Source organism: Peromyscus maniculatus, chromosome 12 (assembly GCF_049852395.1).
Source record: "Peromyscus maniculatus bairdii isolate BWxNUB_F1_BW_parent chromosome 12, HU_Pman_BW_mat_3.1, whole genome shotgun sequence".
NCBI classification, from domain to species: domain Eukaryota; kingdom Metazoa; phylum Chordata; class Mammalia; order Rodentia; family Cricetidae; genus Peromyscus; species Peromyscus maniculatus.
Genome location: NC_134863.1, coordinates 75105686 through 75123681, shown reverse-complemented (window position 1 = coordinate 75123681; position 17996 = coordinate 75105686). Strand labels below are relative to the sequence as shown.

The following is a 17996-nucleotide window of genomic DNA, read 5'->3' as shown; positions in this document are numbered from 1 at the left end:
GCACGGTCTGACCAGCTGCCTTCTGGTGCTCTTGTTACCACCATGCCTTCCCGTCAGAATGGACTGTGTCCCCTCATACTAGGAGCCAAAATAAATCTCTCCTGTCTGTAGGTGCTTCTCGTTAGTCACCTAGTCACAGCAGTGAGAGAACCAGATATCAGGACTGGGTTTCCATGTGTACCAGAGGACTCCACAGACAGGGTCATAGCACATACAAGGGTGATGGACATCACAGCTTGATAGTTCTTTTGTTTTATTTTTTAATGAATTTAAAAATTAGAGTGTAAAATTACATCATTTCCCCCTTCCCTTTTCTCTCTCCAACTCCTCCCAATGCACACCCCCCAACCCCCAACCCCCACCCCCCACCGCACCTTGTTCTCTCTCAAATCCATGCCCTCTTTAACTATTGTTTTGCCTTCCCTGGTCTTGGGCCTCAAGGTACCTTCCCTGAGAATGGATACTTTAGGGGAAGTGTGTAAGTATCCCATCTATCCTCTGAAACTGTGAAATTAAAAAGGATGGAAATGTGTAAATTCTATGGGGCGTATGCAGGGACTAACAGTGGACCTGCTACCTATCAGCTTGATGTGAGAAAGTCACTGGGCTTTCTTTTTGCCTTCTTGGAATTGATAATTAGAGGAAACAAAGAATGGAGAAACTGAGTAGCAGGGACCACGCCACCTGCCTACTAATGATCACCAACTTTCCTCCCCTAAAACAGTCTTTCACCCCAATAGGAGCTTTTGAAAACGGGCGGGGGAGGGGGGAGCTGGAGCGGAGTGGCGGACTTAGGAGAGGCATAGTAAGTAAACGAAGGAGTGTTTGCCATTTAATTACCTTTTAAGAAGTAAGTGGGGAAAGTGTGAGCACAAAATTTCAAAGTCTGAGAGGGGAATGCAGAAATTGCCTTCAACAGTTAACTCTTTCCCACCCTGACATACCACAGCCCCCAAAGTTCCAGTGGCTGGAATAACTGGCAGGTTGTGGGCACTGACCAACTAGGCGCTGGAGCAAGCTGGGAGCACCGCCATTTATACACAAAGCCAAGGACTTCCCAGGCCGCAGTCGGCCCTGTCAGGGTCACCACAGCGCAGCGCTGCTTGCCCAGAGACGCGCCAGGAAGCACCCGCGGCTACCCGGCTGGCTGCTCAGCTGGTGGCCGGGGAGAAGTTAGTCACCCATAGCCCGAAGTCAGCAAGTGTTGGAGCTTGCACAAACTAGATGAGAAGGTTGGAAATGAGCTACCGAGACCGGCTGGAGGGAGCCAGGGAAAAGAGAGCAGGACTTGGGAATGCACCGGCGGCTGGAAGCCCTAGCCAGTGGCTGGAGTTGCCAGGTCTGCAAGGCCAGAGCGCACCAGCTCGCAAAAGGAGGCAAGAACTTCATACCCCCACAGCAAGGGGAAGGAGGCAGGGAAAGACTTTGAAAACAGCAAAACACCCCTTCAGGAGATGAGGTAAGCCGAGGTTAGCCAACCCCGATTGGTTGTGAAATATCACACGGACCCGGAGTTGCTTCGGCTTTAAATGAGGCCAAGGAAATTTCCTGTTTTCCTGCCCAAATACTTTTTGTCTCTTTCTCTACCTAGCTTCCTCCTTTGTCCCTCCTTCCACCTTGCCAGGTCCTGATCCCTTCCTCCCTCCCGGTCTCCCTTTCCTCGATCACCCTCCTCCCTCTCCCTGCGCCCTCCCCCATCGGATTAGGCGCGGACCGGGAAGGGTGGGAGTGGTGGGGGAAGCTCTCCCTTTAAGAGGCAGCGTGCAGTGACGAATTGTTGAAATTGCCATTGCAGGATGGCACGCCGCTATAAATTCATTGTCCCACCTCCTCGCATCTTCACAGTGCTGGAGCCGCTCTCTGCGCCCGCCGCAGCCGACTGGGGATGATCACGGGCGGGAGGACGCGGTAGCGGAAGGGTCCCGGACGCGCCGCCTCGCTGGCTCGCCGCAGGCCGCCTCTTGCCTTTTGATTTTAAACATTTTAGGGCTTTTTTTTTTCCTTTTTTTTTTTTCTTTTCCATCTCTTTTCCTCTTGCCTTCGGGTTCCAGCAGAGCCGAGGAAGCCCACGGAATAAGAAAGGAAGTGGGTTGGAGCTTGGAGGCTCCGCAGTCGGCGAGCCCTAGGCTTCGAGGGGACGGGAGTCAACGCGCACCAGTTGCGGGCGGGGAGCGCGGTCACCCTCCTTACTATCTCTTCTCATTTGTTTTGATGGTTTGTGCAACGATCTTGTCTGCATTGGGCTTCTCTCCTTTTTCATATTTGGTAGCTCTCCACCGCCTGGCTTTTGCCTTTTGCTCCTCCTCCCCTCCCCCTTTTTATTTTTTTCTCTCTCGGTCTCTTGGAGCACAATTCCAAACATTTTCCAAACCAACAAAGAAAAAGTTCGCACGCTGGCACCGCGGCCAGGGCAGGCTGGTGGTCTGCTGCGGGTTGCCCCTACCCTCCTCCCCTAGACACTTGACTCAACCTTGCAAGCAAGTGTGTAGAGAGTGTGTGGGTAGGTGGGTGGGAGGGTGAGTCCCCCCACCCCCGCCCCTGAAACTTCCATAGCAAATAGCAAACATCCAGCTAGACTCAATCGCGCAGCCCCTCCCGGCGGGCAGCGCACTATGCGGCTCGAGTGGGCGTCCCTGCTGCTGCTGCTGCTGTGCGAGTCCTGCCTGTCCCTGACCGCTGACAGCCCCACCAGGGCACCTGCCCAGGATAAAACAAGGCAGCCTCCGGCTGCTGCAGCAGCCGCCCAGCCGGGCCAGCGGCAGGGGGAGGAGACGCAGGAGATGGAGCATCTGAACCTCCTGGCCAAGCAGCGCAGGAGCAGCGGGCTGGTGCAGAATATAGACCAGCTCTACTCAGGCGGTGGCAAGGTGGGCTACCTTGTCTACTTGGGCAGCCGGAGGTTTCTGCTGGATCTGGAGAGGGATGACTCAGTGGGCACCGCTGGCGGCATCCTTACTGCAGGAGGCGGGCTGAGTGCATCATCTAGCCACCGGGGTCACTGCTTCTACCGGGGCACGGTGGATGGCAGCCCTAGATCCCTAGCTGTCTTTGACCTCTGTGGGGGTCTCGACGGCTTCTTCGCGGTCAAGCACGCACGCTACACTCTGAAGCCGCTCCTGCGTGGGTCCTGGGCAGAGGCAGAGGCCGGACGAGTGTACGGGGATGGGTCTTCGCGCGTCCTGCACATCTACACCCGCGAGGGCTTCAGCTTCGAAGCCCTGCCGCCACGCGCCAGCTGTGAGACTCCCGCGTCCCCGCCTAGGCCTCAAGAGCGCCCCTCAGTGCACAGTAGTTCCAGGCGACGCGCAGCAGCTCTGACCCCTCAGCTCCTAGACCAGTCAGCCTTCTCACCAGCTGGGGACGCCGGACCTCAGACCTGGTGGAGGCGGAGGCGCCGCTCCATCTCTAGGGCCCGCCAGGTGGAGCTCCTTTTGGTGGCTGACTCCTCCATGGCAAAGATGTATGGCCGGGGCCTGCAGCATTACTTGCTGACCCTAGCCTCCATCGCCAACCGTCTCTACAGTCACGCTAGCATCGAGAACCACATCCGCCTGGCCGTGGTGAAGGTGGTGGTGCTGGCTGACAAGGAGAAGAGTCTGGAGGTGAGCAAGAATGCCGCCACGACCCTCAAGAACTTTTGCAAGTGGCAGCACCAACACAACCAGCTAGGCGATGACCACGAGGAGCACTATGATGCAGCCATCCTGTTCACCCGAGAGGTAAGTGCAGCGGGTGGGTGCCCCGTCTGGGATAGGAGGCAGGTGGAAGGGAAAGTCTTGCTGGTGGCTCTGCTTCTACCACAAACCACCTGCCACTCACTCTAGCTTTGCTTAACTGCATCTTGCAGGAAACTCAGCCTCCAGCTCCACTCAGGTGTTCCAATTAGCCTCTGCAGTAATTCCTGCTTTAGGTGAGGAGACCCGCTTAAGAGATCAACATTCAACAATGCTAGATGCCAGTCCAGTCAGAGAGAAGAGTATGGTGTATGAGCACGATTAAGTAGACATGCTCATGCTTGAGGAAGGTGAACAGTTAAATGGAAAGTGGGAAAAGTAAAATTGCCTTTGAAATCGTGTTTTTTACTTCCCAGTGAAGACAAAAATACTACTTTGTCCAACTTAATGGGAAGGGCTCGAAAGTTGGCAGTCGCTTTTATCTGATTGATGACCTCCCTTGTAAATGTCCTTATGCGAACCCTTCTGCAACACTAGCCCTTTCCAGAGGACTCCTTTTCTAATGGGGCTTCCAAATGGGCTTCTGACGTGTCCACCTTGGAATCTGAGTTGCTGAGAAGGAAGGAATGTGGGAGGGCCAGGAGGATGCAGAAGTCCAATCAGCTGGGAGGACAACCCCTCAGGTCCTTGAACAAGGCTTTCTACTAGCGCATCACAAACACCACCCTCCAACCCAGCTGCCAAACAAGGGTCAAGTCCAGTTGGAAGGTTTGGGTTTTGGATGAATGTTTCTGAAGGTCTGGGCAGAGCTTCAGGATGTGGGGAAAGAATGTTTTCCAAGGACTTCCCCACTTTAGGGAAGATGGTTACAGAGAAGGAAAGAGATGGGTCATTAGAAACCCAGACATTCTGGGAGGAACAGATCTATTTACACAGTTACCAGACCACCAAGTTAGTGTGACATTTCAGACAAAAAGTAGGAGCTTGCTGGTAGTTGTGAGCCACAGTGTTCAAATCCACAAAACTGTCTTGGTTGACAGTATCCCCCCACCATTACCCTTATCTTATCTCCTCCCATCCCTGTTGACTCCCTTCTTCCCAACTAGACCCCTTCTACTGTGCGTGTGTGTGTGTGTGTGTGTGTGTGTGTGTGTGTGTGTGTGCCTGTGAGCTTTCTACAGATGACCACAGCTTCAGTATATGCATGATTGCCATGGCCATCACATACCCAGAAGTCAGGACTTTAAGTAACCCTCACATGCCTGGCTGTCACAGTCCTATCCCCCAACCCCAGTGTCACTTGGACCTTGGAGTGTGTGATATACACCCCCCCCCCATTCAGAATGAACAGTCAGCTGTCCTTATTCCTAGCAATTTGATGGCTTGTGAGTCTCTGATTTAAGCCTGGTCCATTGCCAAAATAGAGTTCTGCCTAACTTGTGCCTCTCATATGCCTGGAAGGGATTGGTGTTTAAAACTTATTCTAGGTGTATGAGATACATCTAGCATTGATGAGCAACTACAAACTTGTTTTTACTGTGTAAAACTACAAATTATATCAAAAAAGCAAGGATAGAAAGTTCAATGGCATGTTACAGAGGCTTCGGGGTACTACAGTATTGCTACTGAATTTTTCTATTTTTACTAAGACACCCATGGCATGAAGGAAGAAGCATTAATAAATCCAGAAGAGAGAAAAACTTGCGGTTCATGGGGTAGACATAATTGTTGCCCACATACAAACAAAGACACTAAAGGCAGCGTTTAGGGAGAAGTAGGCATCACATCTTTGTGAACAATGGAAAAACTTTCATGTCATTAAGAGATATTCCGGAAGCCATCCTTTAATTCCTCTGCCTAGTGTTAGTCTTTGAAATGGTAGAACATTTATTTCATAGGCTGCCCTGTGAAGTTCGGCTGTAAAACTATCCCTTTCTCACTTGGTTTCCTAGTCCCTTTTTTTTAAATAAGCAACTTTCCACGTCTGTGTTTCCTTGTGTTGCTATATCATGAGTGCCTGCCAAGAAGGAGGCTTGGGAGAGTTTGTGGAAGGAGGTTCCCTAAAGAAAGAGGAAAAAATACCTTTGTAGGCAGACCACACCAAAAGGCATGGACTGCCAATCATCGTAATAATTTTCTTTAAGTTTTAGTACTAAAGTGTAGTTCATAATTCTAAAATTAGCTTGAAGACCCCTCACTCTTTGCCTCCCGACACATACTTTTCCCAGTAATTTCCCAGCTAAAAGGAAACCAGCCGGTGATTCCAAATGGTGTCTCTTGCTTTTTCTGTGTTGGTTTTCTACTTGGGTAATTGAAAAATCACTGTTTTCCACTCTGGAAAACACATCACTGTATTTTAACTAGACAAATGCATGATAGATATAAATTCATTCTTTAAGTTGTTTTTAATTTAATAGATCTTAATTGCATTCTATTTATGAGGAGATCATGAACCAGAGCATGTAGTCAGGCATCCAAAAAAGAAACCTTTAGGAATTGGTTCTTTCTCTCCACCATGAGGGTCTCAGGAATCAAACTCAGGTTCTCGGGCTCTGTGGCAAGTATCTTTACCCACTTGAGCCAGACATCTTGCCAGCACTAACTTAACTTTACAAAGAATTACAACAAGATTCTCCAGGCTGGTTTGCACATGGGAAATCCTTTAGTGGAGTTCTCTCTGGCCTCCTTGCCAAGCAGAAATATACTTAAATAAAGCAAATGCCATTTGGCTTATAGTTGAACTTTGACGTATTCATCTAACTTCACGAGAATTGAATCTTTGAAAAGCACCGATAATATAAATATATTATTCTAATTCAAAGGAGGACTACTAGGTGGTTGGTGAAACTATTTTGATACTGGACAATGCTCATTCAAAAGTACTCAGCATGCAAAGTAAGTCTCTGCCTAATGTTTCAAAAAGTGGAAACCAAGAAGTCTAGCAGTGAGAAGACCAGGGTTCCGCTTTCCAGTGGAAGTCAGGTATTTTCAGGCTGGCCATATAAAAGAAATAACTTCCATAGCTATTTCTTTTCAATGAGAAATACACGGAGTTGGCACCAGGATTCCATTTTTACAACTCTGTTTTCAATGTAAGATGTGTTGCTTAGCAGCCAGACGCTCAGCCATCAAATTCATGTTTTGATGGGCTCTAAATTCTGTTCAAATTGTGTGTCCAGATGTCTTCTGCTAAACTGCTTGTTTTTCAGGCGTGAAGCAAATGTGTGAGGAAGTGCTTTTCACTCCTGTTTACTAGCCAGTAACACCTTGAACACTGTGTCTAGCAGTCAGCAGAAGAGTGTTAATAATTCAACTATCAAGCTAACACACTTCACTGTCAGGGCCATGCACTGGTCTTTAGTTATGTTTTAATTTTAGAAACAGCACCCATTATTTTTATGGCACAAAGCCACTTCCATTGTGAATGGCATTCCTGTTGGAATTCACACTGCTTCTGCCACCAAACATTAGAAATCCAGTCCTCAGGGGTTTGTTCTTTGCTCCCAGAGTCCTCTCCTCATTTAGACTCTCTCTCTTAGTATACAATGCATTTTAAAGGCAATCTTGAGCTAATTTTCTAGACCATCCATCCCTCTTTAGAAACAAGCATCTTCCTGATTAATGTCAAAATCAGAGATTCTTTCATATTCCTCTCCCTACATCTGACCAACAACAATGAACTCTTTACTACTGCATGTGGTTGATGATGAACCAGCTAAGAGACTGCAATATAAGGTCCATTAATTTTCATTCATTACTAAAGCATGCTTTAATAAGCTATTATACTCTACATAGTCCCTCTTTTCCCATGCCTATCTTAGGATGCTTTATCTAGGACTCAGAAAATTTCCCTCTACTATTTGGTTCCTTCTTAGGCTGCACAAGTAATGGACACCAGGAGACAAATACCTTGGGAGAGAGGGTTGCACTCTTTGTCATGACTTTGCTGACTGGACCACCTAATTCAGTCACATATTGGAGTTCAAAACTACTTTAAGCTTACAGTGACCATTGACAAGGAATTACAACTACAGCTCCAGCCTAAAAGATTTAATATGATGATGTTTTAATTGTACTGAAATTTGATTTTATTATGTATGTTAATAAATAAAGTTGCCTGGGGGTCAGAGCTAATAGCAAGCCATAGCAGAAGCTGGGCGGTGGTGGTGCACGCCTTTAATCCCAGCACTTGGTAAACAGAGCTAGGCAGATCTCTGTGTGTTCAAGGATACAGCCAGCATAGAGACACACACCTTTAATCTCAATACCAACCATAGAAGACCTGGAAGTCTGTACAGACAGGCAGTGATGAGGAGGTCATGTGGTTGGGTTTACAACCAATGAGAAGGCAGAAGAGAAAGTCAATGAAAAGGACAGACAGGAAGTAGGTCTCTTGGCTGAAGAGGACTGCAGCAGCAGTGAAGGGTAAGGTTTTTAGATATTAGCTCTGACCTCTTGGGCTTTCATCTCTGCATTGGCTCTGTGTTTCTTATTTAATAAGACAGTTACTTCTACAATTTAATAATGCAGAAATGAGGAGAGTGGTCACAGATTAAGCAACTCTAGCTTACCATTTAAGAAAAAGGTATGAGAAATATTTTTGGAAAACTTGAGCTATAAAACAACAATATACAACCAGACAAAAGGTAGATTGTGTCATAGTGGGCACTGTGCATGTGCACATCTACTGTGAGGAGACACTCTGTTTGGGAGATGAAAGCAACAAGATGGGAAATGCCTGCTTGTCCTCAGCAGGCTCATCAGAAGCAGAGAGAAAGAGATGCATGACTAAATCACTCTTATATCAGGAAAATCGATAGGCTCTCAGCATGGATAAACAAACTCTGTGGCAGGGAAGAGAAGCAAAACACTGATTCTTCCTAGGTGTCTTTATCCAGATCTCGTTGCAAATATATAATCGCATTGTTTTCAATGGGTGGATTGATGGGATTTGGATTCAGCTACCTGTTACTAAACATTTCTTAAGTACTATCTGTATTGTGAATCATTTTATCCCCCAAACAACCAAACAATCAGCCACCATCATGTTGTTTTGTTTTGCAAGTGGAAACATACATTTGAAGAGAAACACAGATAATCTAAGGACATAGTCCTGTCAGTTGTTCTTCAAGCATGGGATTAGCTGATCCAAATACTCAATCAACAATTATCATTATGTTCAGAGATATATAATGGTTTAAAAAGTCCCCACTTTCTAAAAATCTGTTCCAGAAAATACAATATTGATACTGAGTAGGTATACCATTAGAACTTCTGGTAGATATGGTTGTCAAATGTCACAGGCAGAGATAAGATTTTAGAATTCAGTTTTGGAGAAAGCAGGTACTAGCCAGACACACGTCCGAGAGTTAACATAGCAGACACACCAAACTTCCACGTGCCATGTATAGCCAGAGGCAGTGTGGAGAGTTGGTGAAATGTACAGAGGTGCTATAAGAAGGCAGGGAACAGGATGATTGCATGATTATTAAGTAAAGAAAGAAATGACAACCAGATGACTGGAAAAAAATCATATATTGCAGGTATTGGTTTGCTAGTGCTGCAAAAACAAAATAACAAAGGAGAGACAAATCTAACAACAAAGAGAAATTCTTCTGTACTGGAGACTAGAAAGTTCAAGATCAAAGATCATCTTGGTACACCTTCTGATAAGACATCTCTGGTTCAAAGGAGTCCGTCTTCTTCCTGTGTGTTTACCTTGTCATTCTTCTTTCTCTATGTGTGTTGGAGAGAGGAGGTGTGGCAGGGGAAGAGGATGGAAGAAATGGAAACAGAAAGAAAGGGGAGCAGAGCAAAGAGGTACCGAAGAGCTCTGTATTATATGAGCTATGTTCCATCCTTGTGAAGTTATAGACCCTTTCTCCAAACACAATCACACTGGAATACTGGGAATTGGGCTAAGGAATTTAGGGATGATACATTCAGGTAATAGCATCATGCTACAATATTTTTCACTGCGAACTAATTGCAGTGGAAATCAACGGAAAGAACATTAGTGGAGGAGGTGTATGAGAAGTGCTATAAAATGAGCCCTGTGTCTTAATTGGCTGGCTGGCTGGCCCCTGTGGGCATAGTGGTGTTAGGGACTGAAAGGTTTGGGTCAAGAAAGTTTTTTTTTTTTTAAATGACAAATATGGGCATGTTGAGCTTTCCTATTAAATAGAATATTTCAGCTTATTGTTTGGGGACCAAAACACAAATGAGCTGTGCAGGAAATAGTTGCCAGGGTAGGGCATGAAGAAGGTCAAGCTATATTATGTAGAGTTTTAGATGCCAAGCTGTGAACAATATGGAGGAATAAATGAATCTTTTACGATCCATACTCTAAGAAGTTAACTGATAACAGTATATAGATATGGAAATTGCAGATGACAAAGGATCAGTTGGAAATCTCAGGTGGTAATCCAGGTAGGAAGGGATAATGGAAAACATAAGAAATAAAGGTCAATTATCTTGACTTACATAGTTAGGCATCGTTCATGAGTGGGTGAGAGAGAGGGGGAAGAAGAAGGAGAGAGAAGAGAGAAGCTATTTTCAGAAATTTTCTTATCTCTCACATCCATTTTCCTGTTCTCTCAAACATCTTCCACAGAACATTTTGCCTATTTTCTATGGAAATAATTGTTTAGCCTCATCAACACACCATGCATGAAGACCACCACAGCAACTTTATATTTGTTATAGGAAAATGAAATTCATTTGATTAAGTGCAGGCTGTGATTGCAAAAGATAATGTTGATGACAAGAATAGAGTAGTTATTTAACAATAGCATGCTGTGGAGTGCAGGGAGTGCAATGTTTGGCTATAATTAATATTCAGCTCCACTGTGCTGAAGCTGAAGACTCAGGATAAAGGCTTATCTCTCCTAAGCTTTAATTTTTTTCATCTATATTTCAAATATTTTAAGTTAATACCAACACAGGTGTAGCTGGATAGAGTCCTTGCATGAATGATGAAGAACCTTTGTCTCAAAGCTAATAAATTGTTTCCAAAATGTGTCTTACAAATAGATTTGGAATCTAAAAGCAATCCTCCTTACATTCACCATCTTTAACAGCCTGGTTCTTATCATCAAGGACTGGTCCAAGTACCTGTTCCCCTTAGTCTATAATTTGTTGTGTCTCTTCTTCCCTGTTTTCTGGCTCCTCAACTCAAACTTATTAGAATGATTGTCTGCTCTTAAAATTCTTTGTTCAGATTGTTCTTCCAGACTCCCTGTTAGTCCACTACAAACTCGTGGAACTCTAGTCTCAGCAAATGCCATGTCAGGTCATTCCCAAGTCAGAGGTTACTTTCCTGAGTCCCACCTTGTTAGGATGCCTGTCTTCTCAGAACATCATACCCAGTGAAAGTGTTTCCAGTCCGGTGAAAACCTTTACTGATTGCCTCAAGGAGGGTCCATTCACCACATTGTGTACTCACAACCATCTTCTCATCACAGCATGTCAGTTTGCTTCCTCACAACACTTCTGTCTTGATCACTCACTAAGTTATCACATTTCTTAAGACCCAGTATTAGAACCTTTTTCACTACAGTGGCAGAAATTAGCATAAGAGCTAACTTATTGTAGGTACATAGTTATCATTATAGAAATGAACGCTTGGGTCCTTTAGCCCCTAATCTTATTGAACTCTGTCACTTTCAGAACCACTTAGTTGTACAGATGTCTGCTTAGAGATTGTATAATGCAGGTCACCCTGACGATTGACATAACATTTCAAGTTAAAATAATCTCTGTTTAAATACAAAAATAAGATACTGTTATTGGAGATTGCTGTATAGGTTGCTAGAAAGGAAAATGATGCCTCAAGAATCAGATCTACGGTGTGCAGTGATGGTAGATAACGGAAACTTGATTTGATCCATGCCTTCTGTTTGCATATGTGGAACTGTTAACACAGAACTCATTAATATGTACAGTAGTCAGTACTTGTTAATCAGGGGTAAAAATCTACAAGACAAAATATATGTACAAATATAAGTACATATGTATGTGTATGCTACTTCTGATTAAAATATAGGTCCTAGTGTTAATTCTTTCATCACTGGTCTCTTTTCAGTAGAATTGTGTGGAAAGAAGAGTGGGCATCTCAAACATTATGATTTCTCACCCTTGCTTTGAACTCCACTGTTGGCCTTCCCAGGAGCTAGTACTATATATAAGTATTCTTTGACTAAGTGGCTGCTACTGCTGCCCTTAGGAAGGTATCTGCCCTTATCAGAATTTATTTTTCCTCAAAGTCCTTATCTCGACAAAATTTTTACTTCATGGGAAAACCATCTCTCAATCAAGACCAGAAATTCTCCCACCCACTCCTGTGACATTCTTTGCTTGGATAGCGATGCCCGCTTGGTGCTGGGCTCCTTTCCCCATCCAGGGCTAAGCATGGGTGCTTTCCAAGCTCCCCTCTGAGCACTGAAGCTCTAGGTGGCATGCTTTGCTGCCTCCCCATCCCCTTCTCCATCCCCACAAGCATGTCTGAGGCACCAGTAATATTTCTGAATGGCATGAAAAGTCGCAAAGTCCCCATATTCATGGTATCTGTGATGGTAACAGGGCTAATGACTTCCTTGTGGAAAGTTTTTGGTCCTGAAGACTATCTCAGATATATCTTGAAGTTAAATCCACTGTCTTTGTCCTGTCGCCTGGCCAACACCATACCATGGGACCACAGTTAACCCCCTCAAACTTCCAGAACGCTTATATTTCGCTCAGTCTTCCAGTGTATCATTCAATACTCAGTGGTAATAAGTAAGGTATTGATTCTACACAGATAACTACTGCCAGAAAAGCAAATACATTATTTGTTTTCTAATGGGTGCTGAGTAAGCAGCAAAGCACTTGCCAGCATGTTTACTTCACTTACGTCTTTAATAGATGCTGAGCTAGCTGCCTTCTGTAGTGTCTCCTACTCCCAATTCTAGAACACACACCAATATATATGCTATAATGTGTATACATTAATATGTGATCTCTACCCCTCCTCTGAATTTTAAAAACCCTATAAACTTGAAGGCTACCTAACATGTAATTTCTGTTGTAAAGGATCACCAGATAACAAAAAAAAATATGGATGCAATGTGCTATATTAATAATTTGACATAGTCTTTCATACCTTAAGAAGAACAATGGCTTGCAATGTTCATATGTTCTTTGTGCATCTTGAGAGTGAAACTGTAACTGCACTAAAAGTGTTTGAAATTGCATGAGAGACATGGAAAGTTTTCCACTTTATAATTACAGCTGTAGAAGTATAATGGTGTGGCTCTATAGTCAAGGGGCTTAATCATATGGTTAAAAAAAAGTGCTTCTGTTCATAATTTAGTCACATGCACAATTTCCATGGCAAAAGGCCAAATACATTTAATGCAATTCAGAGAAAACAAGAAGGGTTGATGGCCTCTAATGAGCAATTGATTAGCAGTAAACAGAGATAATAAGATTCCGGTTTCCACTCCATTGGGAACAGGAAGACTATTTCCTTTTACACTGACTCCAAGCTGTTCAGTGACATGAGGGGTGGAAGTCAATCCCTGGATTTTACTATTTGAAGATAATCAAATCCAAATTACGATGATAAACATAAATCTTCATTTAAAAACACATTTGCAGGTAAAAATAACCTACTGTGTGTAAGGATTCAACTATAATGGGGATCTGGTCCTAAAATTGCTAAAAGGATGAAAGGGGGGATTAAAAATGTGTTATACTATATTATCCTAAATGGTAATTATTATGCAAAAGACTACTCAAATTTCAATTTTTAAAACTGCTTATTTGTTCTTAGCAGCTGTAACTTGGGATCTCATGGGATGACATGGAAGGATACCCAGGGAAGCTTATGGGGTATCATTGGCATGAGGTTATGACTCATAAAGGTTTCTTTTTGACAAGAAGCTGACTTTTACTATCTGAAGCTGTAATAACATGGTGGCCAGTGGGTAGCTCAATACAACTAAAAGTCACAATATAAAGAGCACAAGAAGGACCTGAAAACAGAGAAGAGCAGCAAAGAAGAGAGGAGGGGAGGGGGGAGGGGAGAGGAGGGGAAAGGGGAGGGGAGTAGAGGGGAGGGGAGAGGAGGGGAGGAGAGGGGAGGGGGAGGGGAGGGGGAGGAGAGGGGAGGGGGGAGGGGAGGAGGGGAGAGGAGGGGAAAGGGGAGGGGAGAGGAGGGGAAAGGGGAGGGGAGAGGAGGGGGAAGGGGAGGGGAGGAGAGGGGAGGGGAGAGGGGAGGAGAGGGGAAGGGGAGGGGAGGAGAGGAGAGGAGAGGAGGGGGGAGGGGAGGAGAGGGGAGGGGGGAGGGGAGGAGAGGAGAGGAGAGGGGAGGGGAGGGGAGGAGAGGAGAGGAGAGGGGAGGGGAGGGGAGGAGAGGAGAGGAGAGGAGAGGAGAGGAGAGGAGAGGAGAATTCGGTATAGCTTTTAAGTATTTCTCACCTTTGTTGGACTTCCATACAGCAAAATAGAGAGGAATGATGAGCACCTGTTGTCACTGAATCTGTGCATTGGACGTATGGAAATACCACCTTACACCTGTGTGCCTAAAGGCTGCTGAGGTCCTACTAGCAGGCAGCATCATAAAGATGTATGAGGACCATTACATTGAGTCTGACTGTATCTCACTATTCAATTTAATGAAGCAAATGTTGGTTGAGTCCCTACTGTAAGATACACGTTGTGAACAGATGACAGCTATAATAGAAACAGCACTTCTTTCCAAAACTAATATTTTAAATTCCTTTCCAGGGTTGGTTATGAACTTATGGCTTACTTAGGAATGCTATATTGTTCTTTTGGTTGTAAATACATGTGTTGAATTTAATGAAACTAATAAGTATGCACAAGAAATTTTATGTCTATTAAATATTTAAATTAACATTTAAAGAGAATGTTTAAATGTTAGAAATTGGACATGTCAAAACTTGTAGCTTCTATTATCTTAAGCTTAATTTCTTTAGTGTCTTGGTGGGTTTTTTTTAACTGACATTTTAAAAATTAGTATGATGTGATCATTTTTGCTTTTGAGAATCCCTTAGAAGCTGTGGAATATCACAAGAATAAAATGAATACACTCATATCTACATTTACAATATATTTGTGTCCCACATGTTGTCTCATGTGTGACTAGGTTGAGACACACTATACTAAAAGCTATGAGCAAAATGGCTCAGTGGGTAAAGGTATGCTTGCCACCAATTTTGACAAACTGAGTTTGATCTCCTGGACTCATATTGTGAAAGTGGAAACCTGACTCCCACAAGTTGTCCTTTGACCCCCATACATGTACTGTGGCACACATATGTTCACACACCCAATAAAAAAGTGTAAAATGATTGAAAAGCTATGTGCGACCCTACAAACGTTTCTGAAGATACAGTGTACAAAATTACAATTCAATTGAGAAATTCAAAACTGATCTTTCAAGTAATAATGGACAGGTGGGAATTTTATTTTTCTATCTAATTAGATATATAGGCTCAAGTTTAGTTTGTTTCCTATATAAAAGACTCAATATATGTATACACACAAACATATGTATAAACACAAGTATCTTAGTAATATATTCTATCACTAGTATGTGGTTATAGATGGACTCTAATAGAAAACAAATTATTCAGACTCTCTTCCAAGAAGTTCAGCCTGAATTTAGTTGAGAATATTAGGCTTTCCTATGTTGAGCACGTGTTACCCTTGACATTTGTGTGTGCACTGCCACTTTAAGGTTCTAGGGCTTGAATTGTAATGGACAAGCTGTAATCATGACATCTTCTAAAATATCATTGAATTTCTTTATCCTTTTGTGCTTCTGGATTGCAAAGTAGCTCAGAAGAGTTTCTGCTTTGAATTTGTCTTTGGAAGGTTTCCAGCACTGAGCAGATGACACCATAAACATATCTCAGTCTTGCCATTCAGGGTGAGCAAGTGGCTGTCCATGGTGGCTCCTTCTGGAGGTAAATTGATTTTAATGATTTCTTTCTTTCTCCCGGGCAGGATTTATGTGGGCATCATTCATGTGACACCCTGGGAATGGCAGACGTTGGGACCATATGTTCTCCGGAGCGCAGCTGTGCTGTGATTGAAGACGATGGCCTCCATGCAGCTTTCACTGTGGCTCATGAAATTGGTATGCAGCGTCTTTTCTCTTCCCTCGCCAAATCAAACACTTGTAACAGCTGCAACAGGACCCAAAATACTTGGCAATTAATTCCAGATTTCTTCTGGTTCAGATGTACCATTGGGTATTACATTTGTTTATATTTGAACTTTCAGGGTTAACTTAATGCGGGAAAAGGAAGGCAAAGTCAGCAACACAGTAGATGTTTCCTTTTGACAGTGTCATTTAAAAGTTAAGGAGAAACTTGCTACTGTCTTTTTTTTTCCTCTCTTTTTAAGCATCCCGAAATGACTTCTAGACAGAATTTGTCACAGTCGCCTATGGAATGCAGAGGCGTCCCTTTTAGAAGTTATTCATGACAGTGTTGACTCATCCAGGGATAATCAGTTTGCACAGAAACTTAACATGTTTTGCCCCATCATGAGTGATAATAGTAGGTTCCTGTCAAAGGGAATCAGTAGCTTCTGGTAAATATTCCTGTCTCCTTCCCAGTAGCAAGGCAGCTGGAGCCAAGCTGGCTGTCAGCATAGTTTACTTTATAATGTCACATATTCAATTCTCTTAGTATACCAAATACTTCTAAGCCCTACAACAGTGAATTAAGGGCGGAGGTAAACAGTTAAACTATATCCCTGGGATACGGAAAACTAAGCACCGACCTAGGAGACTGATGTACAAGAAACTGACTTAGTACTTAAGGACAAAATGTTATAATCAGACACATGTAACTTTGTGTCTTACTGAAGTAATAGCCCCCTTGCGTCAAATTACTCTTCGAGACTCTGCCTTCATTTCTGAAATATAAGAACAGCCCTATCTTATATGGAATTGTTTTAGGAACCAAATTGGGTGGAGTGTAGATATTGGGTATTACTTATATCCACATCAAAATACTTCACTTTTCTTAGTTAAATATTCCATTCCCTTTCTTAATTTATGCACAACCTCTTTGCATCTTTGTTTGTGGTGCAAGGCATCATTCAATCGTTTTTACATTTAGGATTTTTCAATATCTTATTTAAAAGACTTAGCTTGTTAAAGCTATAATCATAAGTATTAAATGAAAATTAAAATTTCTACCTCACATTCCTAGCGATCTATGTGTTTTCACAAGGTGCCGATTCCTAACCACATTTCTTTGAGGAGCAGAATAATGTCTAATGAAAGGGATAATTTTGTAAGTCCAAATATGATGGCAGTTGAACAGAATTAAGTAGTTGCATTTCAACTATTGTATTTCAAGTATTGATCCTGAGATATTGATGTACTGACAATCTCCTTGGCATTAAACATGAATCTTGGATATAAAAAGCATTCTCACAGCATCATTGATACTAATTTGGTCCAAAACATTTTTGAGCATTTTTCACTTAAAGCAAAGTGCTGAGATGAAGTCCAGCCCCTTTCAGTTGCCTGTGGAATCTTACTCATCGAGGTCATTTAGACACCTTGATCATCTGTGCTATCCCTATATGGTCGACCAATAATGAGCTACTGCAGATCACACATTCTTGAAGGAAAAGCTACTGCTTCCTTCTGACCTCCTCTCCTGTGGTGATCTTTACACAGAGTGACAGCTTTGGCAGGTTTCACTACAAGAGAAATGCTGAGCTTTCTACCTAGTCTCTTCATTGCTTCTTTGGACTCTCATGCCACACCACCTGGACTAGGGTGTCTAAGTCTGGCAAGGTCACATTCCCAGTCCTCCTAAATTCTTCAACAGGGACTCTGTGTTATACAGGCTGATGAAGCAGTGAGAAGTATGGAACCAGACAGGCCAAACAAGACAAGTAGGCATGACTGTATGGAACAACGTGTGAGCATAGTGAGCTCCTATATGCAGAGTCAAACCTGTGTCTTTGTGTATGATTATATCCTGGTGTCTCCTTGAATTTCTTGGTTGAGTTGTCTCTCTTTACTTCATTATAACTCTATTATATCCCTGTGATTCATTTTTCATTTAAATATTGCCTGCTTAATTGTTCTTTCAGTATGGCAAATGGCCTAAAGAGATATTTAAGATCCAAAGGAAAAAAGATATGGATTTGATTCCTTCTGCATTAAAAATATCTTTTATTAACTTCATTTTAATTGCCCTCTTATTTTAATTTTGTCTACATATTATAAGGATACACTCTAAAATGTAAGTCCTAAAATTTTTAGAAACGATAACCTTACCTAAGATT

General features: G+C 43.3%; 1 protein-coding gene across 1 annotated transcript in view; it reads left to right on the top strand.

Moving 5' to 3' along the window:
* Window positions 1–1064: 1064 nt before the first annotated feature.
* Window positions 1065–17996, top strand: part of Adamts5 (ADAM metallopeptidase with thrombospondin type 1 motif 5) — a 43812-nt gene continuing 26880 nt past the window's right edge. Inside the window, exons 1-2 of the mRNA XM_006987941.4 lie at window positions 1065–3719; window positions 15687–15819. Coding sequence (XP_006988003.1) covers window positions 2613–3719; window positions 15687–15819 — 1240 coding nt within the window. The 5' untranslated portion in view covers window positions 1065–2612. The remainder of the gene's footprint in view (window positions 3720–15686; window positions 15820–17996) is intronic.